Below are 27,407 nucleotides of genomic sequence, written 5' to 3'. Positions count from 1 at the left end.
GCTAAAGTTGATAAAACAATTATGGGCAATAACATTATTGGAAATCCTCTACTTATTAACGCCATAACACAATTTTTCAATCCATCAAGGATCACAACTAAGCTACAAAAGTGAAAATATATTATCAAACTTGATGTTGAGTTTGTCAAGAGTAACGATATAAGATTTGAAAAGGATTTCGCTAATTTAAAGTTATTGTATGGAACCAGATAGATGCTTTCCTCCTGTTCTTCTCCAAATCAATAAACCATTTAAAAACCTTTTTGACAAACCATTTTAAAAGGTCCAATATGAGAATGCTCCATCAAACTTTGGTAATTTAGTACATATTTTGTACAAAGGAGAATAATTAACAGACTGAATTTTATTAATAAATTATAAATTCAGTTAAAAATTGCAAATCTCCATGCCTTTTATATTATCAAAGGATCTTGTCCAATAAAATATAAAGTGGCTTTGTTCAGTCTCATTACAGGAATAAAACAAAGACAATTCAAGTTTATTTACTATTTTTATTTGATTTTTTTGATTTTTTATTTACAATATAAGTACCCAGGCTTAAGGTACATATATAACAATTTTCTCACTTTTTTTTACAAATTTAAAATCTCCATGCCTTTTCTTTTTATTGAGATCATATGTACAATGTTAAACTTGCTATGCATAAGTTGAAGTATCGAAAAATGTTCATGGTATTCAATGCATGAGGAAGTGAAATATAAAAATGTCTATAAACTTACAAAAATAACGGAACATTACAAAACGGTTTGTATTGATCAACTCTAAAACAGAATGAAATGAATTAATAAATACTGAAAGTTATGTCCTAGAACTGGTGTACTGTTTCTGGCAGAGTCCAGTTTCAGTTTAATTCTTATATAAATGTGTGATTTCTTATACTGTACACATAACACATCTAATTTTAATTTGATATGGGTAGAGTCTGACAGACTTTATTTAAATTATGTCCAAATCAACAGTGAGTAATTTGCTTGCATATTTTTTTCTACACATATCTCGTCTGTAAAATTACCCCCCTTACAGCCTTTTTATACTCATAAATACAAGATTTTGTAGGAAATTGTGGATATGATTTTATGAAATCTAAGACGATTAAAGCCCTTATCATACACTAAGTCCAACATTTAGTGTGAAGGTGTAAAGATGATTTTCTAAATTTCTGAGATGATAAAAGCCTTTTTCAAACCTTTAAATCAAACATTTAGTGTGTGAAGGTGTAGCTATGAGTTTTTGAAATGTTGAAAGGAAACCAAAACTTCATCATATTTCTTCATACATTTTAATATTGCTTTATATTTAGTTTTATGGTGGTTTTATTACCAAACTTATATTGGTCACATATTAGAAATTTCGAAAGTCAAAAGATTTTGATTTTGATGTCTAAGATCTGACATAACTATTTTAGAGTTGATCCTAGAATTTGAAACAAAAACTGAACTAAATGATTCTTATACAAATGAAACAAATTATAAAATTATACTACACAAATATCAAATGAAAATCAATACTAACTGTACACATAGAAATCTAAAATAAATCTAGCACTTGTCTAAGGTTGAGTTAACACCAAAAAAAAAACCTGTGCATCTTTAAATATTTATCAACTTTTGTGGCATTAAAATTTAAGAAAACACCCGACCAAATTATACATAGTCAGCTCTATAAATGAGCAACTAAAAGTTTGAAAATACTATTAACATACAAAATTTTAGCACCACAATAATGCACATTATTTGAGGGGAAAATAAATCTTATCTAATAAAAAATAAAATATCTATTGAAACACATCCTCAATGCAATTATTAATAATATATGCAAGTTATTTACTATCTGCCTTATGGCAGATTTAAATATAGTCATGACAACCACAAGTCAACAAACAGCAACAAATTGTTTGTGTATGACAGTTGTTTCAACCTTGTGAGAAAAATTGTGTCGAGGGTCTCAGTGGGGTATTTATAATTAATTTCCCTGATTCTCTTCAAAACTTTATTGAATTATCATATAAATGCCACAGTAAACCTCTCTAAGGTTTTTTTCTTCCCAAAGAGACCCTTTTTACTTGGACATTGGAATGTAAATTTTGCTCATATCATAACTGCCTTTAATCAAATATAAAAAAATATCAATTCCAAATTAAGAATATTTTTATCAAAATGGTGATTGTATCAAAATAAATTTTGTCACACAAATTCAACAAATTTGGAATCACACAATACAACAAAAGTTTAAATGAGTTCTCCTGTGAACAACAGTGAGCTGCTATTTGAAAACTGACCGTTGAACTCAATATTTTACATAAGCTGCAGTAAAAAAAATCTTGTATTCAGCCTCTTGCCAGCAAGCATTAAAATACATGAGGTAAAAATTGCAAAGATCTCCGACAAAAATCACAGGTTTAATATACGAATATCACACATAAGTTGCTAAGGCAACTATTAAAAGCAACAACTTTGAAAATTAAAAATATAGACTCTGAAATAATTTTTTAGTATGTTTTGTATCTGAAAATTGCTTAAAATTCTGGGCCATTTTCAAATAATCTAAATAAAACATACAAGAGATTTTAAAATGTTTTAAAAATTAAATGACCCAAACTGTTAGTAAACACATTACAATAACATTTGAAACTCTATATTCAATCCAGTATTAAAACCTTCTAAATATAGTATATTTTACAACCTTCAAATATATTTTTTTCTTACATTTTCATACTAGATATTAATATCTAAATTTTCTATCTATTTAAAACTTGTGATTATAAATGATAGAAATATAAAGTTTTCTTTAATACATACTTTTAATAACATACCTATTCAATTTTGTGGACCAACAAAATCTAATCTTAAGACGTTTTACTTGTAAAAATTAAAGACATATTTTAATTTAACATATCTGCAGACTATTTCAATCAAATACTGTCTGGAAGAAAATTTCTTAAATTCTTCCCTTTTTATTTCTTAATTTTTCTCTTTTTAATTTCGATGTTCGAATATTTCTATAAAAGGCTCTATAAACTTCTTCTTAGCTACACATTTTTTTTTAAATCAGTAAAACAACTTAAAATTAATTTCAATTGGTCCTCCAATTTCTATATACTTTTTGTCCATTCTACTTTTTGAACATATAAATAAATACAACTGGAGTATATTGCATAGATTGGAAAAATAATAATATATACTTTGTATTATACTTAATATGCATGTACACAATGACATTTTACTGACGTAAGTTAAGAGATAAGCTTTCACAAAGGGGTTAAAAAAATAACCTGTCCGATTAAAATCAAACTTTCAATGTCTTCCTTTTACAGCAGCATGAACAGTCTACTTAATTTTATAATGTTGAAATAGATTTTTTTATTTCATGGACAAAATTCCAGGCATAAACAATAAATTGTTAAGCTTAATTTCTTAAATGAAAGGCAAGTAAATTATCAGTAATGATTCACTTTTAAATCTTTGATTTTGGACATTGGTAACTTTACCTTATGATGTATAAATATGCCATTCTTGTTGACATTAATAATTTCTTTCCCTCTATGTAATCTAATAATTGGGATCATTTCACCTTGACATTGAAATTAACCTTTGATTGGATTCCCTTCAACATTCATGCCACATTTGAGTTAATTAAGACAAAGAAAGATCCTGTTTTAATCAGACATAAACAACTATCAGCAAAACTTTTTCCACAACAAATAAAAAGAGATTTCTCAAATCAGTAAGATGTACTAAAAGAAAAAGAAAAAAGATAGATAAAAGCTGGAAACTGTAATAATATAACTAAAAACTTCATTATCTTTCACACAAGGTAAAAGAAGTCATAAACTGCAATTACCAAAGTACTAATAAATACACAATAGTCTAGAAAAGTCTACAAGATACTTAGAACTGAATGTGTAGTACAACAAATAACTTGTTTTTGCTGCTTATCAACAAAACATGAACAAAATAGAAAACAAAATGGAGGTAAAGCCGCTGTTTGACGGAAGATATCATTGCACAACTTATTATATCAAAAGCGACTCTACCATTCACTGAATACTCAAATTTTGATTGACTATGAAATAATGATACAACGTAAATGACTTTTTTTGTGTATGTATATGTGTATAACTCCATGATGGATGGTGTGTATGTATATGTGTATAACTCCATGATGGATGGTGTGTATGTATATTTCATGATCTATATGTCAATACAAAATTTTTTTGTAATTTTTCCCTGATATTCTATAAAAAAAATCCTACTGGAAAAATAATTATTTATTAAATATTTATAAACAAACAAAAATCTTCCCACATGGGAAAATATGACAACAACATTTACCATTGCAACATGGAATATATCAAGTATTTTGTCAACAATGACCTGGATCATCAAAGCGTTTTGAAAAGATGACTTTTACCTTACATTTTACGAGCTCTCATCTGACAATGATAATGAAAATTTGATTCTAATTAATAAGAGCTATAAGAAACTGTTTTCCATATTCCCATGAAATGAGGAACTATAGAAAGAGTGATATGTTTTTCTTTTTATATTTTCCCTGCATATTCTTTGGCAATCCATCACATTTTTAATTCGTCTTTTCTATGTCCTTTACCAGTATGTTTCCTTTTTTTTCTCAGTTCGACCTGAGATTCTTCTTTTGAAAACATTTTGATGATCGAAATAAAACTACATTGGTAAAATGAGAAGAACACTTTACACATGATGGCTGAAATGTGGTCAATGAACTTTGATCTTTGGCATTCGACCTCATAACCATGTTAACAGGCCATTGTCATCTTTATTTAAGACGTCCATTTCATTTAAATTTAAGTCCCCTGATAAGTCCTCCTGGAATAAAAAAAAACAACATTACAAAATAACAGTATAAAACTATGTTCACTATTTTTCATCAATACTCAATCAAGTGTAGGAAGATCATTCAGCAGTACCATGTAATGTTCAGCTTTACTGTTTGTTTCAAAACCTCTATAAATAATTATGTCTTTAAATTCTCAGAAGTTTTTCTGAAATCAAGTTCTTTAATACAACACTAGTACTTAAAATACATCTAAGAAAGTGTTCAGTGGATAAATACAAGATTAAAAACATAAAAAATGAAAATTGATACAAGTGTGAATATTTCAATGTGATGTCCATGGCTGTATTTAAATTATCATCAGCACTAGTTGCAGTCTCCTCACGAGTTTAATTTTAAATTTTAACATTACTGTCAGCTATATGATTTTCTCTGTGGAATTATCTCAGGAATTAAACAATTCTCTATAAAGGTCTTTTCCATCAACGATGTTTATGTTAAAGTTTTCTACATGTACTTTGATGCATTATTTTCTGTTTGTTGGTTTGTTTTCAATTTCTATTTTTTTTCATGCTGATAAGCAGATTTTTTTTATTGTGTTTAGTGAAATATGATCTAGAAAGGTAAAAGGGGAGGTCTGTGGGAGCATTTAACTTTTAACTCCACTACATTTTGTGTCTGTACAAAGCCTGTCTGGACCATGCGCCTGTTAGTTTTTGAGGATATGAGTTTTGGAGTCGGTTGTAGTATGTTGTACAATCCAATATATTTGGTAATTCTTGCCATCCTTGATAAAAAATATGTAAATATTACCTGTAAACTTGGCACTAAATTATCACTATCCATGTTGCTGGTATCATCTGTACTTAAGCTTCCAATGTCCATTCCTCCAAAATCATTAAATCTGTGGCCTGTTTAAAATTTAAAATGAAAATATTATATCTAAACACCAAGTTTGATTTCTCCCACATTTTCATGTGAATCTGCTATTGCATTTTAAAGTTTGCAAGTTATTATATTTATGTAATTAGCCGATTGGTACTGCATAAGTGTAATCATGGATACTAATCAACATTTGAATAAAAGCTGCTAAAAGCGTCTTAATACTGTGATTTTAACGAATCTCAAAACTTTTTTGCGTGTTCATTTAATAATAGGAAGGACACAAGGACAGGCATGCAGGATCATACTGATTTAATCATGGCAGAAATGCAATCAGTAGATATTTAAAAGCATCATACAAGCAATAATTAAAACTAATTTTTCTGATAAAAATATAATGCTCGTACTTGAGTCTGATGAGTCCATTTCATCAACGTTACTCAGGAAATCTTCAGGTGTTCTGGGTAAACTATAGCTGGTCCCTGTGCCCATTCCACCTTCAATATAAAAATAGAACACTTTTATTTCTTATTTTCTTTACATCTTCAAGTTTTGTGTGTATCCATTTGATTCATTGGGCACAATTACTGCATAATTTGTCTAAGTTATAAATGACAGCACCATTTCCTCCATATATCTGTTGTTAGGTTGCTGTCTAATTGATATTTACCCCGAATTTCCTTTTAAAAATATTCAATGTGATGTGTTGTCTTATCTATATAGGCATTAAATCTAGACATGAATTAGTAAAATATTTTTTTTAAAAGCTATTTAACTACATCACTACAGTTCATTCCTACAAACCACATGGTTTTGTTTGGTCAGTGAGTCAATCCAATGTAGATTTACTACACATTAATTAAACACATATTCCTGTATATGCATGTAACTTTAAGTTCCAAGTAAAAGATGAGCAGCCAATACAATGTCATTATCCTTTAAAACAGTTAAATTGCTATATTAAGCTACTTCAGATAAAGTATCAATTCTTATTTATGTGCACGTTATAAAATGATATTTTGATCCAAGTTTCAATTCTAAAATGAGATAAATTGTTCAAGCAGCCCTGTGTTTTTGTACCAGTGAAATAATATTTTAAAATCCACTTATTGTGTATTTAAGGAATTTGAAATAAGTTCAATACCTTTTTTAGTTTTGATATTATTTTTTTAACCATGTATAAATTGAAAATATTCAGTCTTTTAACAAATGCTTTTTTGCATCATTAAGAAATTAACAAATAATCCTGTGACCCTACCAACACCACTGTCTGTGCTAGCTTGTCTTGAGTGGTCAGACGAGGGGTTTTGACCTAAGAATGGGTCGGACTGTAATGGATCCTGCTTCAGATTGCTGTCCCCACTTTGTTGTAATTGCTGCATACGTGCTCTAAGGAGCATCTCCTAAAGGAAAATAGACACACATGTTAGTGTAATTGCAGCATACATGCTCCAAGGAGTATCTCTTTATAGTAAAATAAACAAACATATCGGCAAAATGACAATTTTCTAGCTATGTTTGAAAATTTTTGATTTGATATCAGTTTAAAACAAATAAAGCCTGCAAAATCTCTACATTTTTTGTAATCATCACTTTTTCCTTCTTTGTGTGTCTGTGATCTTTTTTTTTTTTATTATAACAATACAATAATTGATGCAAAATAGAAATGAAGAAAGACAGATGTGCAAAACAAATCTCCAGAAATATCTTAATCTTATCGGTTTGTTTTGATAAAAGCAATGATGAAATATTGACTATTAATTTATTTTTCTTTAAATGAGTAAAGTCAACAAATAATTCAAAATATTTGGAGAGTTACAGAGTAGTTAATTGACAGATATATATCTTATGTCTATAAATCTCCAATCTGAGTAGAAAATGACAGCTATATAGACACTGCTTTCTTTCTCACAACAAGCAACAAATACAAACTGTGAAGTAAAAGCATTTAAACTGCTATTAATCGACCAACACTGACATCTTAAAACAATCAATGATTATAACTGAATCATCTCAAAATATAAATACAATTTCTGACTCAGAAATATGTCAAATTAATTTCCATATAGACCTTTTTAGTGGTATCACTTACTAGGTGTTACGATCATAATGTAACTTTGAGTTTTAAACAATAGTTCACAAATCTGTGTTGACTAATGTAAATATTGCTAATGTACATATTATAAAATGTGAATTGTCATAAGATGACTAAAATGTGAATTTAATTAAGGCGGCATGGACGGATATTTGCATCAGAATGAAACTTAATTTGAATCAGTGCAGTATGAATTCAGTTGCCTTTTTCATTACTGAAAACATGAATTTCAGACATTTGAAGTAAATAAAACAAAGTACATTGACGCAATTTATATAAACATTGTATAATAACTAAAAGATGCCCAAAATATCGCAGTACAATTAGGCAAGTGCTGAAACAAAGAGTTTTAAATTTTGCTGGCAGTAAATTGACTTAGCATGCACTAAAGGGCACACAGATTGATAATGGTCTCTAAATTGGGTTATTTTCTGAGAAAAGTGATTTTTGTGGAAAAAAAGATTGTTTCAAAGAATTAAGGAAGTACCAAACACTACATTTATGTCATATTACAAATATTTCTGACTTTGTATGGTTTCAGAGGAGTTGCAGCTCAATGAAATTGGTCTCTTCCTTTAGTAGTATAGATTAAGAGTTTATTGTACCTGGCGATCTATTTCTTCCTGCCTCTTTCGCAGCTTTTCTTTTTCAGCTTGTAACTGTGTCATTTGTATTGTGGGACTGTATTTTGGTTGTGCTGATATTTGTGGTGGTGGCTGTAGTCTAACATCTTGCATTCTCTGAGCTGTGGTAAGAACTACAAAGAAAAGGTATCTTACAATGACAATTATTTAACATCAAAATCGTGTGTGATGGAAGCTATTTATATCATGCTCTTTATATAAGAATCTTTTTTGTTTTGCTTATGTATACTTTATATTTATAGAAAGAAATGTTTCAATTCATTTGCAGGAAAATCAATAGACCTATTTGATGGATTGTCCTATTGCTACACTGCACTATGTAATTAATTACTTCATGCCCTAAGCATGACTTTAAGGTCAGATCCCTAAAACCAAGAGGATGCTTGTTCTTAATAGATGCCTTTATAATACCATACTGAAAATTAATGATCTTTTATAATTGCTTTACACCAGAAAAACTAAGATTTTATCAATTTAATGTCAAATGATCACTGAGAAATATGATTTTTTTAAGGTTTCAGAATTTGGTTTTGATTATTTAGGAACTCTGTGAAATTAACTACTTCATCATTGTTCATGAAAGAAAAAACATTTTTTTCTTAATCATTATAATATGTAACTTTAGTACATACATAGTACTACCTACAAAGCATAATTCTAATAAAATAAAATGTAGTTACTTAATCTAGGATCCATCCAACTTGTATTCCGTTCCATATGGTTTATGTAATACATTTCCCCTTCAGGTGTGAAAGCTTGTTCCCATCCTGGTGGAAGGGGCCCTATATTCTGTAGTGAGACATTAGGGGAGTGTTGTGGTGGGGGTGGGGGAGCATTCTGTAGACCATTCAGGTTTGGCTGCTGATTTACTGTTTTTCTAGGGTCTATCCATGTTGTAGTCTGTAAAATATGACTGAAAAAGAAAAAAAAAGTTCATGTCATGCATGAGTTTGAAAGATTTTTTTTAATACAAATACTACAGAGAACTGACATTTGTGGTTTGCTTATACCATAGATGTATGTGTGCAGCCAATACATTCAATGTCTGTACACAAAAAATCAATGAAAATAAGTAGCTAAAAAATATCAATGAATCTTAAGTACTAGTATATAAACATTATATTTGCATGACTGATTGTAACACAGACAGAGAACTTTTACCTGCCAACCCTTGCAACTAATTCATTATGAGGCTGAAGAAGTATAGCATAATATATTATCATGAATATGTATAAAAACAGGTGCTATATAGATACTTAACGATTATACAACAGGTGTTACAAAGGAAATTGTGTAACGTTCCATTAATCTCTTACCTTGAACTAACATATTACTTATTTGGTTGATATTTAGAGTATAAACTAAGTAGACGTACAATTACGTCTATAAATATATTTAAAATGAATGTTAGCCTTCAAACAAACATTGATTTATTATAACATGTATCTTCTAATGCATTGACAGTGAAACTATACCAATGGGTCAAATTTATTCTTGTACATTTAAACGTCATTGATATTATGTTAAAACCAATACATTACTACACAAAAATAAACCTTTTCAGGTCAAGACTTCACCTTACTCTACATAAGACCTCTGTTTAATAATTTGCATTGAATTTGAAAGGATAAATTATGAATCCCTTTCCAAATCAATATATAGTTTTAAAACAGTAGTATAAAGGTGACGGTAAAAAGCTTTACTATCTTTGGCAGTGATATTGTTTGCCTTAAATTATCGGAGAATAAAGGCTTTTCCCACTGGAGAAGAATCACAATTTCAAAATAAAATGGCTTAAAATTATTCCCCAAAAGATAACTTTTTTCCCAAACAATGCAGTCTAAGTCGTAATTGTGCATGAATACAAACTGAAAAACACTCTTTTTAACATATATCATGCCTAAAATGATTATATGTGCAGATTTGAGGGTCTATTTATGTATCATCACTGACAATAAGGGGTCTTATTTCAAATGAGGGTTTACCTCTTGAAAGGGGGTCTGCAAATTGAAGTTCCAGTCAAATTCATGCTTTGATATAATTTTCCCAATTTGATAAAAATGACGCATATTTTCCCAATAAAAAAGGGTAGAGGTAGTTTTGAAAAAAGCCAACAATATCACTGCTTGGGATATGGTGAAAAGAAAGTCTATTTCTATGGGTTAAAATCTGGATAAAATAAAAATTCCCCTGGGTTTCATAACTGTTAATTCTATTCAGTATTGTGTTGAATTTGTTTTCCTTAAACTGCTTTTTTTATGTCATTAACTATTCAAACTGAAATATCATAATAATCAACCTCATATCTCCAATTGTAATATTTTATAACTCAATTATAGCAACACAGGAAAAGACCCAAATATTTACACAATTTATCTATTTATTATTTGGTTAACCCGTTGTAAACTGACATGTTAGAAACTGTTTATTTTCATCTCTTGCCAGATTTTTCCCAGTTTGATACAGAAAAAGCTTCTTTTATCAACACAAACACGGTGATTCGAAAATATGAACAGGCCTTAATGTATTTATAGAAAAAGGTCGAAACAATCTTCTTTACATCTCATTTCAAGTATATTTTATCGCAGGATTAGGTTTTGATGTAATATTTTTCTTAAGTTTCACAATCAACTACATCAGGTGTTTGGAGACTTTCCAGTAGACAAAAATAAAGCCACCTTATTCTGATTAACTTCAGTTTAAAAAGATCAAATCCACTGTAGGAAACAAAAACAAACACTTTAATCATCGTTAAATGTAAATTATATAATTCTGAAGAAGAAAAGGAGTTACATTATAACGCAAGAAGAAAGACATATAAAGTTCACTTAGTTGCATTAATTTGTACATGAAAAACACCCTACTAGCTGTCCATACAACCCTTAATAGTGGATTTTCTCAGAAATTGTTTTATAATAACAACAAATAAAAGGGGAATGTGTCCATGGGACACAGATGATGCCCCCACTTTCATATCATATAAAGTTATAAAGGGATATAACTGAAGAACGGTAAAAGTGACACCTTTTTATTTCTGTGAATAAGTTTTTGAATCGTTCTTTCTCTTAAATATGTGTTTGTATGCAGTTCGTTTTCTAATTATGCAGTGTTCTCCCCATGGCCTTACAGCACCATGATACCATGCTGGTATCAGAATTGATTTTATATTGGATTGTTTTCAAAGAACATCGATAATTACATGCATGTATCTATATTAATTATTTGATGCAATGTACAATTGTTTGTGCTTGGATTTTTTGTTGTTATTGAGTAATGCATGCTGACCCGAGTTTACAGAAGTGCTAAGATACTTCAAATATGTTCATGGGATCTTTTTAAAGGCACAAAAATCATATTTGATACCATCTTTTCACCATACAAAAATAACAAATTAAAGCTCAAACTATACATGTACATGAATAAATACATAAATAAGTGATAAAACATTAAATACATAAAGCCTCGTTTGACACATTGCAAAATATTCAGTTATTATAAAGCAAGTAATTGAATATCCTATTTAATATGGTACCATTACACATTAATTTGGCTAAATCATCCTACTCATTATGATATAAAATTCAATTTGTTGTACCACCTGCAAAATTTAATTTATCAACACAAAAAAACAGACAACTCACAAAATATGATAGTAAAAAAAGCACAAGTACCCATTAAGATGTTAACAAAAATATGAAATTTAAGATTTAATAACATTTATCACTTATGACACCCATATGCGGTTTACATATAAATAACCTATAACCATTAAAGTGCATCTGTGTTGATGAAATGCACTTGATAAAGGGTGTGTATATAAACAGACAGTGTAGGTGTATTTAAAGTATGGGTGGATCTTTAATACTTCATTTAGATGTTGTTCATCAAATTTGTAGAACAACAGACACATAAATTTAGCTGCTGACAGATCAAACACTCAATTTCTATTGCAATATTGTGATTTAGTGAACTTGTATGTATATGAATATCATTTTCCAATTTGCATCAACTCAGTTCACAGCTAGCGTAAATGTGCCAGAAAGTAATCTAGGGATTCATACTGCAAATCCTGTTCATTTGTTAAATTACAAAATGTACAAGAGAACCAGACTGAAGATCCTGTTTACACATTAATTATTTTTTTACAGATAAAAACATATACTTTATTGGTGAAGATATTTATTCACCAATTATATGTAAATGACAACCTTGACTTGCATTTTCTACTATGTATTAAAACATTTTATAATGTGTTGTGCATGATCATATATAAAGAACAATGTTTTCCCTTCCTACCCACAGAGCATATCAGGAATGTGAAGTTTTTATACAGAACAATGCTAAGTATGTCAACTGTCCAGGAATAAGATTATTTTGTGGTCAATCCTTTTACATTTTTGCATACTAAACACTTATTCATATGAAAAACAATTAATCAGCTATAGACCATATCATTAACATGAGATATTGTACATGTATTGCAAAATGTGATTATATTTTTAGTCTTTTAAAAAACCCTGAACTTTTATTTCTAAGAATCTAAAAAGTGACTTCCCGTAAATGGAAATTTTTCTGTATATGAAGTAAAGAAGAATAATTCCTAACAAAAAACATTCTTAAACATTTTATCATTGCATATATCTTTTAGTAGCAAAAAGTTATAGTATACACTGAAACCAAAATTGAATTTTCCTCTAATTGCAGTTAAAGTAATAATTTTTATTTGGTTATAGATGTTATTCACATCCATCCAATTTAAACTGACAAGAGTTTGTTTTCTTCCAGTATTTAATAACAATGCACCAGCATATGTTTGAACAAAAACATAACAAAATTTATAAAATATTTTGGTCAAAACAAAGGTGTTTTCTAAACAAGATATTATTTAATTAATTTAATTACATGTACATGCACTTTAATCAGAAGTAAACAAACAACAACACTATCCCATTAAATATCTTATCTAAAAACAATAGAATGACGTCAATAAATGTATATCACATGCAAACTTTGAGCATCGAATAACTGTTTAAGGTTAGGTTTTAAACTGGATCTGTATTTAAGAACACATTTGATCAGATTTGATTCATTGCTCGTTGGAGGGTCACAGAGTATAACAAGATTACTGAAAAGCATCTGAATAGATAACCAAATGAATATAGACAGACAAGCACAATAAACTTTATAATGCAAGGGTAAAAACCGTAATTACAACCCCTTTTGTTGACCCGAGCAGGCTTTTAAAAATCAGCCCTCCTTGACTGTGAAACTTGACACTGACTTTACAAATTGATCCCATCATAAATGATAGTTCATTGTTAGCAACTACTATTTTACCTTAAAGTTTGGTATGGTGGTCTGAAATTTGTAGGTCATTGACGTACAGTAAACTGTGTCATAACAAAACCTCCTGTCTGAGTAACTATTAGTGTTTTTAGTTCTCATAAGAAGAAAAGGTGTTTAGAATTTTAAATTTCAATTTACTTTTTCATAAATCAAATGATAGTTATATCAAATAAAGGACACCTTTCCAGATAAAAGTCATAACATAGTCTAATACAGTGTTATTCAAGTGTATTGTGCATTATTAGGTTTATATAAATGTACATTTATATATCTTGTATGTATACTAGACTATTGTTGTTTCTTTTTGTTATTGTCCGATTAATGTCTTATATTGTACTATGCTCCTTGTGAGCCCATTTAATGAAAATAAAACATCTTCTATATACATTTATGTAACTTAATATTTCAATGTTGCCACCCTTTTCAAATTTGAAACAATCTCTTTTTTATCTCTCCTTGTGAGCAATAAGTAACTCATTTATATGAGTAGTTTCCAATCTAAGGTTATTGCAAGATATAACCAACCTATATATAATGACTCAAAACCTAAAAAAAAGTTAAATATGTTTGTCAAAATTGCAATGATTTTTGTGAATGATTGCTTTTTTGCTTTTAAATTTTCATTACATATCAATCTTCCCCCTTAATGTGACCTCTTTCAGAAACTGTTTGTAAAGTATGGTTTATCAATAAAATCAGTGCAAGTTAAGATCCCCAATACACCACCATGTTATTAAGCTCAGGTGAAATAGTTCTACAGCTGTTTGCTTTGGCATTATGCCAACCAGACATTATAGTTTGTTGTAAAGAGATGGATGTATCATTTCTCTTTTGTCCTGAAATTAATAATTCTATGTGGCAGTTTTCTGTTTGTATATTCCCCATGTACATGTATCCATTAGAATTCTCTTAATCAAGATTTTTCAACTTTAGTTCAAATGTTCACAAAGTAAAAGTGATCGACTTTATTAAACTTTAATCATCTTGTACAATGATCCATAATATTTCACTTTTAAAATGTACAGAAGAAAAAATTAGGTCAATAATTGATAAAAAAAAAATTGATACTTATTCATTTTTTTTGTATATATTTAATGCATATAAAGATATTCTGGCCATAATATTCAATGGAAATAAAAACATGACTCATAAAGTTTTTATATTTATAATATTGTATGCACAAGAACAAAATTTTCACATCACAAATTTGTACTATTTTGATCTTTCCAAATATAGGTTATTATTTATAAAATGCCAGAAATAAATGTGGTGACATTTTGATAACATATATGTCATTGATCACCCAACCTGTACCTACTGATGACTAAAACAATAATTAATGTTGGCATTTACTTATATATACTTATGGTTCCCTTTTGGTAATATATCTCTGCAACTGTTTTGGAGTTCTTATACATTCCTGGCCTTCATTCAGCACTCTGATAAAGTTAATCAAGAAAAGGGCTTCAGACACATGTAATATATAAAATGTCGTTTAATTTTTTTATTGGTTTCAAAAGACATTTTCATCTTAAACCACATTTATAATTATTACCAAGTTGGTACAATATACTACTATTTTGAAATTTATATTGTGGTGGCAATTGGAAATGCCAAAATTGGGTAATACAAGGTTTTTTCCAAACAGTATTGTTTTAGTTTAAGGTACTGGAAATTCAGAAATGTTATTAAAATGTGAACTTGATTTGTGCAAAATTAACGTATCCTATTGCATATTTTGCAATAATTTAAATATCTCAGAAATCTACAGCAATCTTTTCCATTACATGTCGTCCTTAATCGTGTCGTCCTTATTTTTATATGATTTTTTATTTATATGTTTATTTAAGATTTCTATTTGCCCTTTAATTCTCATTATCAAAGTATTGCTATCTGCCATATTTGACAACCTTGTCAAGGATATATACAATTCCAAATTGAATCAATATGCAAATTGCAATTATTCACAAAAATAGAAAAGTCATTAATTTATGATAACAAGTTTTGTCTCACTCCCTCAAATAATGATTTATTAAACCAGTTATCTATCAATGTAAGGACATATATATATTTATGTCAACGCCAGGATAATTTCCAAAAAGACTGAAAAAGCTGTTGGTTTACTTTGAAAGTCTGACATATCTTATTTGATTTGATTCTTTTTTAGGGGGGATTTAGGTGTCCTATCATTCATGCAAACATGTGAATAGCTACATCTTTTGTTTACCTTTTATCTTTTCAAAACATGTACTAGTATTGCATAGAAATAAACATCTTATAAGAAATGATCATAAAATCTACATTGCATATTTTTTAAACAATACAAGTTGACAAAATATAGATCAACCTATAGTTTATATAGTGCCATCAAATGAAAGAAAAAACTTAATCTCCTAGTTTTCAAATAAACAAAGTAATAACTTGCAGTGAAAAACAATAAAACACTTATTATATAAAAGATCAAACCATAAACATTCAATTAACTCGGTTAAATATTAACAACTACATTTTCCTCTTTAGTAAAAAAGTGTTTGTAGTTTTCTTTGAACTTTTGTTGTTTTGTTTTTAAAAGTCCCACAGAGAATATATTTGCTTTGTTTCTCACATGTATTATTGACACGGTAATTTTATAAGTTTACAGGAATGGGTCAATGATCAGATAATACAGGAGTTACCTTTTTAAACTGGCAATCAATTTCAAGGTAGGGATCAAAATCTATAGACCTGTATTTACTGGTGTCTAACATGCGAAAAAGCAGTCCAACATGCTTTGTAACCTGTTTTGTTTATTGTTTAACTGCAGACAGAAATTAACAATTAGGAACAATATGCACTCGACTAATGAGTACCTTGTAACACTACCATTTATTATAAACTACATGTGTGGTTCATAGAACAAATCAAAATCCTTTCAATGATTTTGCAACAAAAGTGTCATTCAAAAGCAGTCAGCAGTGTGAATTCGACAAAAAATGTAAATACAAAATGGTTTTACCTATCATTTAAAATAACATAGCAAAGAGATTCAAAAATGTTAAAAAGTGAAATTTTCCATATTGATAAAATGTTAGCAATATAAAACTTAACCATTTAATATTGTCAAGAGTCTACAAACAGACAGACAGACAAACTTGAAAGACACATTTTTCTTACAGGGCATTATTGTAACAGACAGAACATAAAATGGATAACAAATTACAAGAAAGGTACATGTACTTATAGTGTATTTGACTTAAATGTTAGTCTATATATTTTTTCTATACATTGTTTCATGTTTGTTAACATGGCCATATATGTATATCACAGTTACTGTGCCCATGTAATGTTCACATGCACTCTATATACACTAAATTATTCAAAGCACAAACACTTGATTCAGGTCATTATCAAATCTAAAGGTAAAAGACCTATAAATGAGACAAGTCATCGAAAACTAATTTATAATAGGTATAAAGATATAAAATAATATTGACTTCACTCAATAAAAATCATAGAAAACAGTCTGATCCTCGGTCATAAATCAAATGCTTCATCTTTTTAATTTTCTTTGTGATAACAATCTAACTAATTATAGACACTGTTTAATTGTTTTCCACTCATCTTCCACTTCAAACCAGAGATACTATAAAATGATCATCTTTAATTGACATGTGCTCAATACGATTTTCTCTCAGAGGAAACATAGGGGAGTAAATGACTGAGTTTGCTTAACATACTTTCATTTAGTTTTGAAACAAATTGTTGTTGGAGTCTTTTTAATACTTTTTGGATCATTCCATCAACATTGTAAAAGAACCAACTGTTCAAATTAAATCAGGCCTTGATTCTCCTAAGGTATGTTCTCTATATTGCCCTGGTCACTTCTCTCATTTACGTCATTAGAAGTACTTAAGGTGCAAATCATTTTTGTCTATCTCTCAAAATTTGCGGAAATCACTGCTCCTAGTTGAAGTGATAGAAGAGTGATTTACACTTTAACCTGCTTACTGAGCATTTTTTTTTTAAACGCTTCAATTTTAGTTTCTGTATGTGGCTTTAGCATGGTCAAATAAGACCTATGTCCTTGTGACCTGATGTCTAATTAAAAGGACCTGTGACTTTTAAAAAAGGATCATAACAGAGAATGATATGGCATATTGCTTAGAACTGTATACCGAAGTAGTTTGCATAAAAGTAGCCTGTTGACCTGAGGCAAATTTTAAATGTGACCTTGTAACCTAAGAGGGGTTCACTACTGGAACCCTATATGCGTACATGTATCTTGCAAGACAGTAATGTTAACACACCCAGATCTAGAAAACATTTAAATCAGACCTTAGTACTATATATATGTAAAACAAATCTGAAGATGGTAAAAAGTATATGAACATAATTTTTTTTAACTTACAATGTACTTTCATAGAACTCAAACATCTGTCAACTGATATTGTAATTTACAAATTTACACTGAGGTATTTACTACATGTATATAGATAACTTTGCATTGTTATAATAACTTTAAGATACATGAATCTTTTTGTATTTCTTATATGCTGCTTTTTTGGGAAAGAAAAAGCTTTCAGGCAAAAAGTTGAAAAAGAATTGAAAGTGAACGTGCATTCAAATTACTGGACAAATTGGTCAATATATTTAGCCTATAGGCAGATATTTTATTTCCAATTAGGAGAAAATAGTGTAAAATCCGCACACACACTAGACAGAACCCAAAAGCAAAAGGAATGGTGTAACCAAAAACTTTCAAATACATGAATAGAACTGTTCCCACAAAACTGTAGCACCTTCAAATTTTATATATTGTATAATGTATTCAGAATTTCAGATACAAGAAGAACAACAACCAGGAGTATATTCAAATATCTTGATCATTTTTATGTATAGTGTATACAACCAGATGCTCCACAGGGGTCAAACCCTGAACGGTTGGGGCAAGTATGGGCACAACATTTAAGCTTGATACAGCTCTGAATTTGGATTGTGATTAAATAGTTGACACAACATAGGTTTCTGACACAGAATGAACGTGGTCTAAGAACTTAAACTTAAAAACTTAAAAATTTTTAAATTGAACATTTACATTTACCTATTATGGTCCAATATCCCAAATCTAAATACATGGTTAGATTCAGCATATCATAGAACCCCAAGAATTCAATTTTTGATGAAATCAAATAATGCTCAATTTTAGACCCTTCAGACCTCAATGTGGACCAATTTAATAACCAGACCAAAATATTAAAAATCTAAATACATGGTTAGATTCAGCATATTAATGAACCCCATAAATTCAATTTTTGTTGAAATCATTTTTATTATTTTATTATTCCTAAACTGTTGGGACCAAAACTCCCAAAATCAATCCTAACCTTCCTTTTGTGGTCATAAATCTTATGTTAAAATTTCATAGATTTCTGTTTACTTATACTAAAGTTATTGTGCGAAAACCAAGAAAATGCTGATTGGGGCCCTTTTCGGCCCCTAGTTACTAAACTGTTGGGACCAAAACTCCCAAAATCAATCCCAACCTTCCTTTTATGGTCATGAACCTTGTGTTTAAATTTCAAAGATTTCTATTTACTTATACTTAAGTTATAGTGTGAAAACCAAATGTCTTTGGACGAAGACGACGCCAACGTGATACCAATATACGACCAAATAATTTTCAATTTTTGCGGTCGTATAAAATATCTTAGACAATGAATATTCAACCATGATATTACTTTTCTTAGTTTTTTTTATGTTAAACCAAAAATATCAGGAAAAAGTGATCGCAAAAAAATACAAAATATTTACTACATTACACATCACCATAGCTTTTATCTAAATCAGACACAATGCAAATCTTAGGTAAACATCAGAACCTAATTATAATATTACGAGCAAACTTGAGTGACAGTTACAATATTGAACATATGTGTGACCAACTTGTAATAGTATGTATACTACTAACAATAATAATAATTTATATACAAAGATGATTGAACCCCTCACAGGGAATCAAAGACAAAAATAACCATAAGACATCTAATGTAAACAATGACCTCTAAATATAACTACCAGTATGTTAATTACTGTGACCTATTTAACCTCCAAACATTATTTTTTTAATAAGAGTTTATTTTAAAACAAATGCATATAAATCAGATGTACATTTGTAAATGTAAATGTAAAATTCTGAGATTTTATTCTATGTGGTGAAAAAGAAACACAATTTAAGTAAATTTCTTAACAGAATACACCCACAACTTGACCCAACAGTATATAAACAATATCAAAATGTCATGTACTAGCAAAATAGGTACATAATTAACAGATTAATTGGTCATTTAATACTCATGACAATAAAGTCCACTCTACACTCCCTTTAGGGTGTATTCATTAGGGTTTAAGAGGATCACAATATGTTTATATTTAATATTATAATTATTACAAGACATGATATTGCATGTACTATTGAGTCACTGCTGTCAAAAATTACATGTTATACATTACATATTAATGGGATGAGGTATACCAAATTGTGTTGTGGAAAATTCTATACATGATTTATAAATTTACCTTGAAAATTAAGCCTCTGCATCAAATTCGTTTGGTTATTTTCAATTTGGCACGTTTAAGTAATAAAAAAAAAGTGCACCTTCATTTATACTGTGAAAAAATGTCAAAATTATGATAAAATTGAACTAACGTCAGGTGAAAGATTTCATAACATTGAAAACTGCAAAAGGAAAATGTGTAGTTGATCATGAAATTGCAATAGACTTGGGGAAAAAACATGTAGTTTCAAATTTTGTCAATTAAAGTTTTTTAAACTTAGAAAAAGAAGTGAAATTTTAAAACACAGAGTGAATAATTCTAGCCTTCAGTGTTGAATTACATGTATTGTACATATATATATATATTTATATTGTATACACCTTTAAATGAGCATTTTCTTATTGTCTATTTCTAATCAAAGATCCCCTGGACAGCTTATGGACATGGATACACATAATGTATATCTATACTCTGTACTGAAAAGAGATCCTCATTGTAAAATAACCCCCATGTTGGACACATTTATAGTTGAATGACAAGACTTCCTTTTCTTTACAACAGTACATAAGGTCAGTAGATGGCATAGATCAAAGATAAAATTGTACTACTTAATCCCCCCATAAATCACATGAGGATTAAAGATCAATAGGGGAGATCACAACAAATATCACCCAGGCCTCCAGGACAGACAAAACATATGCACCTAGACAACACCTCACATCAAACGAAAACATCATTTTAACCACAATCATGTTCTTGATATCTGCTTTCATTGGGAAGATTTTTACAATAGGAAATCGGTGAACTTGCCATGATTGAAATTAGAAGATTATAAAAACAGTTTGTGCAGTATTATATTTCAGTCAAGTAACTTTCCAAATTTCCTCCCAAAATAACCTTACATGTGCTAGTAACCTAATTAAACAACTATACAAAAATAAATGCCATCACTGCCCAAAATTAAAATAAACAAACATTGCCTCCCTAATATGATTAGGTCTGAGGTTAACTACATTGTATCAATTTAAAAGTTTTCTTTGACACTAACCCCACCTTTGTTTACACTGCACTTATAGGATTGTATTAAAGTAAATATACGAATAAATGTAAACATTAAATGTGTATCAACTCATATCAAAATTATGATAAAACATTTAACATCTATATAGGTCTTTGTTTTGTTTCTTCCCACTTGTTTGTTCTAAGAAGAAATGTACACATCATATAGTATAATCATTGCACTACAAGTACATATGTAGTTAATTTAATTCTAAAAGATTGTACATATACAATGTAAAATGATGCCCTTTATGGGTTCTTGATTAGATTAATAAAATTCTTATCTTATACATTGTTTATACTTTGTGCACCATCATTTTTTTTCAACCAATGTTTGATTTAAACATAGACCACAAGTACACCCTGTTAAACTTTGCCAACCATGTAATTACATTAATTAACTGAATTTCAACACTGTTATTATTCAATATAGTATTGTGCTCATTGTTGAAGGAAGAACAGTGACCTACATAGATGGTTACATTTTTACTTCCTCCTGCACATCATTTGGATTCTGATGGATATGCTGTGCTTCTCCAGTTAAAACTTCATTTGTGACTATTTAATTGATGCCAGGTGGTAACTTGTTTTAATAGTTATTCCTTTTCTATTTCAAATGTATTATTCCTTTTTTGTTTTTGTTACGATCCACTCACATTCTCTCCACCCTTGGTAGATTGAACTACCATTTGTGATATCAATGTTGCGCCATCTATCTGAAGATTAAAGTCACACCCATTCCGAATACATTTTTCATGACCAATGGTATATGTAGCACTTCAACTCTTCAATTTGGAGGTAAAAACATGGTAAAGTCTAGATTCTACACACTTGGTAAAGCCGGAAACGAAAATATATGTTAACATTATGGCATTTGTGCATGAAACATACACAGGAACTTCTATTAGTTGATTAAAAACATTCAAGTTGTCACTAAATATAGTCGTATGTTTAGTGATGTAAAGACTTGTTGCACAATAAACATGTAGCAATTGTTTACAAACACTTTTTACGTCTACACGTGATCATGTTATACATGTAGGGGCTTTTTGATTGGATGCATCGAGTTTCTACTGCAACCAATAAAAATCCTTACCTTATAATGTCTCCGAAATGTTATCTCAATCCGCCAAGGGTGGAGAGAATGGGAGTGGATCATAACCCTTCAAGGCTTGGCTAGCGAAGATCGGTTAGCAGAAACACATGTATTATTTTTTTTGGGCCTTATTATGCTGTGTTTATTTTCTGTCATTCAATGCACTTAACAGTCCTTTACATTTAAAGAAGTGAAGGTTTAAAAAAGAACAATGTAAACTATCTATGCGCAAAATTGCAAATGTCAATGTATATGAAAACAGCAGCCATTTGGTTTTTGATCAGTTGATTGATTACTGCAGATCCAATAACAATCAATTACATCATTTGATGGACACAAACTCTTTTAAAAAAAATTAAAACTGATATTAAAACACTAATTAAGACATGATTAGAATGACTTTCATTTCTCTATTGAAATGTTTAATCAATGTACATTGTACATATCATACCATGCTATTTGTATTACAATAGAAGCTGTAAAAAATTTCATTGAAAAAGTTACTTTAATGTTTAAAATTTTATAGTGGTTCTGTATATTTTAAGAAAGGTGGCACTGGGTAATATCTAACCAACAAAAGTGTCAGATGCAAATGCCTAGTATTGTTCATGCATGTACATGTAGGTTACTGGTAGAGTGCAACAAACCCACTTTTCTCCCACTTCTAAATAATAAGACTTTTAAAAGTACAAAAAAATATATATATACAAGGAACTACATGTCAATTGTATAATGTATCATTGTCTGCAGTTTGTTTTTTTACATATTCAGGTGAACATGCATATATGTACATCATGATCTGGATGAATACTGATTGATATAATGCATATGGTGAAAAACACCTCTTTCAGCACTAACGGCTATTTTGTGGTGGTCGGTTCATTATTGGTGGAGTAAGCCTGAGAGCCTAGACAGAATCAGACATTCGACCAAAAACTTAAAGATTCAATTTGATCAAAAATGGAGTCATGCACATCTGTCATGTGCGGGATTCAAACTCGACATGCTAGTTACACAGTAGTAGGGACTGCTTACAGTCAAAGCTGCTTAGCCTTGATCACTTGGTCAATGAAGTCCCTATCTGGATCAATAGCAGTTTTTCTTACTGCATGCAGAAGCATGAAATTAGTGACAAGGCACTCTTAATTCCACAATCCAAATCCTAAGGCCTGGTACCAGTGATACAACTTCTCTATTAGTTGCAGTTACATTGTACATATCATGTAGTCTCTGGTTCTAAAGAATATACATTGTAGATGAGATACAGGAGAATTAAATTTCCAGTCTAGATCTGGTGTATGAAATTTGACCAACAAATGTATATGAAAGATAATCTTCAATATTTTTTTATTTTGTTGTTTGTTGTTAGCAGAGCTTACATGTATTACTTTTTATTTCTTATCCAGGCCAGACCTCTTTATTTTCTGCATTACTTTCACAAATTACAAGGATTCTGGATTATCCTTGTCCTATATGCGTTTTGGTGCCATTACATGTAGGAATGCATTATGACATCACAATTTCTATTGAAAAACTTAAAGCATCTGTAGTACAAAATCATATAATATGACCTATGTACATGCATGAAAACATACGATCTGACCATAATTTGTAATATAACATTATAGATGTTTAGCAAATGGGAGGCAATTTTAGTATTTTCTATTTTATTTTCTGTAAAAGTGTTTGAATATAAATGTACAAGTAAATGAATATGGTTTGAATCCTTAAAAATTATCCTTTAAATTGCCATAAAATCATTTTGCATCTGGAGGGCTTTATATGGTAATTAATTTAAGAAGGCCCTTCTGATTACAATACTACATGTATAACTGGCCGAGTCTGTGTGTCAGTTTTGGAGCCACAATTTAAATAGATAGAGGAAAAGTATTGACAATTTATTTTTTTTGGCAAAATGGAAATTTAAAAAGCCAGGTTTCAATTAACTGATAAAAATTATTTCTGTTATAATGAAAATTTTGTGACCTAAATTTAATTTTCGATCACTGACCTTTCTGATTGGGTCATGTCTAGCAATTAATACTGTTTCTGGACACTTGCGGAATTTATACAAATGTAAAATAGTATTTTCTGGACATTTCAAAGAGGAAATAAATACAGAATGAGTTCATGGTCTGATATAGATGATGTCCAGCTTGCATATAACATTATAAAGGGGCATAACTCAAGAACAGTAAAAGTGTTGACTCAAATTCACACTTGATCTGAGTTTTGTGTTTATGAGCATTGTGTACTAGTTTTGAGGAAAACTAAGTTGCATTTTATGAGGGCCTTTTATAGCTGACTATGCAGTATGTGCATGCTCATTGTTGAAGGCAATACAGTGACCTATAGTTGTAAAGTTATTTGATCTCTTCTGATAAGTTGCTTCACTGGTAATCATTCCACATATTCTTTTTTTCATAAAGTACATGCATGACATGTAAGTGAATGAAAAACTAATTTTAGAATATGTGCAATTAACAAGGGACAGGAGTGACACCAATTACTGCCTCCTCCACGACCTGGCCATAATAATAATAATGCAATTTTACAGGCAATATTGGCAATTAACTATATAGCTACCCATTTACAGAGATGAACTAGTTTGTTTACATTTGAAGTCGCGAAATTAATATATAAAAAAACCACAACAAATAATTCCTGCATCCGCCCCTGAATTTTTAAGTTCATAAGAAACACAATAACATATAAATATATATTCTCTGTAATTTTCTTTTGCCCTTTCTGTTTTATTCCTTTCTTGAGCCTCAACTCTTTTAATCTGGTTACACCTGAAAAAGTAATCTACTTACCCATTTCTAAATATGCAAACAAAACAGAAATTAGTAAAAACATATTCACTGACTGTATAGTATACACAGTACACTAGTGACTTTTATGAATAATGCATACATACACTGTACGTACATGTAGTTTTATAATTTTACTCACTTTATATAGTAAAGTTGTCCATCTGGAGTTCTTGCCTTTTCCCAACCTTGAGGCAGAGGGGGTTCGTTGTCTAACATTGAGTCACATGAATGTTGCCTTGCATGTTGATGCTGTGGAGGATTTTGTGGAATAGTGGATAATGGCTGTAAACTTGCAGGTGATGAATGCGCCCTGGTATGCACTGGAGGTGCAATTATGTTAGGTCCATAACCTGTTGAATCGTTACTACCTTGTTTTGAATGACCCGATTGTTGAGAGTTTGGTGGTGTAAAAAAAGAAGCTGGGAAATTACGCATTTTCATAGGCACTTGTCCAGTTTGGCCCGAGCGGGACGGGTTCATAGCAACATTAAATAATTCTTCGAGTTCGTTCCCACTGTTGTCCCGGACGTGTATCACCTGATTACCTTTACGCTGCGATAAATCCGACTGTTGGGACATTTTGACGAAATTTATGAAAATCACAACACTAAAAACCGAAAATTATCCTACTCAGCTAAGACAAAAACATTTCTAGAGTAAGCGAAACTAGTTACATATCCTTGAAGATTTCCTGAGAACTTTTCTTCTTGTCGGACACCATTGAAGTTTTACGAAAATTAACCCTGTGACTTATTACAACCAGGTTTAACAGGTTCCCCTCATCCGCGGGACGAAATAGTGCATTATAAACTATGGGTTATTTTAACCAATCTTAAGTTGGTGATGAATCTTCAATACTTGTTTTGTTTTTAATACTTAAAAGATGATATTTTTAAAGTTTTTTTCTATATTGACATTTTAAATCTTAAGTTGTACGACAACACTACCGATGTGAATTGCGTATGTTTTAGCACCTTGTGACGTCATAGGAAATTATGTCAATGGTGACAAACTACATAGTATACTTTGTAAACAATTTTTGACATAGTGATAAAAAAGTATTACATAGAAAGATGGAACCTAATTTTTTATTTGTATGTGAATAATTACGACATTAACCCTATTTACAACTGATAATCCATGCTTAGATCCCCCTTGATAGGCCCATTAATCCTTATAAGGGGCTTGTTTTATTGTGAATATGTCAATCAATCAATGGCCGAGTTTTGATAAGTAGTTCAGTTGAATTTTACTGCGTGGGTGGGGACTTCAAATGGTGAATCATTCTTTAAAATTACTACTTTTACTACTTTTTTACAATAACTTTAACACAGAAAGGCGTTAGACATATATTATTCATAGCTGACAGAAAATCTGAAATATTCTTCAGGGTTTTTTTTTTTTATTCTTAGGGACGACATCAAAAGATCGATGTAGGATAAAAAACTTAAATCGAATAGTTTGGGGGTGGGGAGGTCAACATTGCTGCAAGTTTTGTTAATCTAAAATCGATTTTACATATATCCATATAGGTAAATCAATTTTTCCCAAATTAAGTTAAGAAGGGGGGTAGGGGGGTCAGCGAAAAAACTATGTGAATTAAGTTTTTTATCCTACATTGAACTTTTGATGTCCTCCCTTATCAGCATCTTTATCCAAATTTGTTATATCTGAGTCATATTTTTTTTTAAAGAAAAACGCAGAACGCTGAAAAAGTAACAAAAAGTCGACCCTCTTTCAAAAGATTAAACATTAACACCGAGTAGAAGATTGGAAATAAGTAAACAAAACAAAAGTTCGTCGAGCCAATAACATTACAGTCAGAATATTTAAAAATTGTTCTATTAACCAGAATTAAGCGTCTTCAATCTGATTTAACGACGCGAAAGCAAATATTTTGGAACTTGCACTGAAACAAATATGTTTAAAGGTGTATAACTTTTTCCTTTGTCAAAAAATTCAGATGATGTGCCGATGTCAAGCAATAAAACTTTACGGTTAATTTTTATAAATGTTAGGACTTTTAATATATTGAGTCCAATTTTCCAATTTTGTGCACATTAGAGATTTCCTGCATTTTGTGTTGCCGATTATTCATTCAA

At 30.0% G+C, this 27,407-nt stretch overlaps 1 protein-coding gene across 2 annotated transcripts; it reads right to left on the bottom strand.

Moving 5' to 3' along the window:
- Positions 1 to 4,130: 4,130 nt before the first annotated feature.
- LOC143068479 (transcriptional coactivator YAP1-A-like) lies at positions 4,131 to 26,681 on the bottom strand. 2 transcript variants are annotated; one of them, XM_076242570.1, is made up of 7 exons: positions 25,445 to 26,681; positions 9,135 to 9,367; positions 8,416 to 8,567; positions 6,974 to 7,118; positions 6,123 to 6,212; positions 5,647 to 5,744; positions 4,131 to 4,865 (listed from the first exon to the last, which is right to left on the bottom strand). In XM_076242570.1, the coding sequence occupies exons 1-7, from the start codon at positions 25,882 to 25,884 to the stop codon at positions 4,785 to 4,787; spliced, it is 1,239 nt and encodes a 412-aa protein (XP_076098685.1). In that variant the 5' UTR covers positions 25,885 to 26,681; the 3' UTR covers positions 4,131 to 4,784. The 2 variants fall into 2 exon arrangements, with proteins under 2 accessions (XP_076098685.1, XP_076098686.1); XM_076242571.1 differs by lacking the exon at positions 6,123 to 6,212.
- Between the last annotated feature and the right edge of the window lie 726 nt (positions 26,682 to 27,407).

The sequence above is a fragment of the Mytilus galloprovincialis genome, chromosome 3 (assembly GCF_965363235.1).
Source record: "Mytilus galloprovincialis chromosome 3, xbMytGall1.hap1.1, whole genome shotgun sequence".
NCBI classification, from domain to species: Eukaryota; Metazoa; Mollusca; class Bivalvia; order Mytilida; family Mytilidae; genus Mytilus; species Mytilus galloprovincialis.
Note: the sequence above shows the minus strand (reverse complement) of the source record. Positions and strands in the feature narration are given on the sequence as shown.

What these genes read in the sequence shown, in the direction of transcription:
- LOC143068479 (XM_076242570.1), bottom strand. Translation starts at nt 25,884, where the DNA reads ATGTCCCAACAGTCGGATTTATCGCAGCGTAAAGGTAATCAGGTGATA. An exon ending in TTGGATGGATCCTAGATTAA is followed by an intron (nt 8,568 to 9,134) that starts GTAACTACATTT and finishes TTTTCTTTGTAG; the next exon opens with TTCTTACCACAGCTCAGAGA. An exon ending in ATTTAGTGCCAAGTTTACAG is followed by an intron (nt 4,866 to 5,646) that starts GTAATATTTACA and finishes TTTTTATTCCAG; the next exon opens with GAGGACTTATCAGGGGACTT.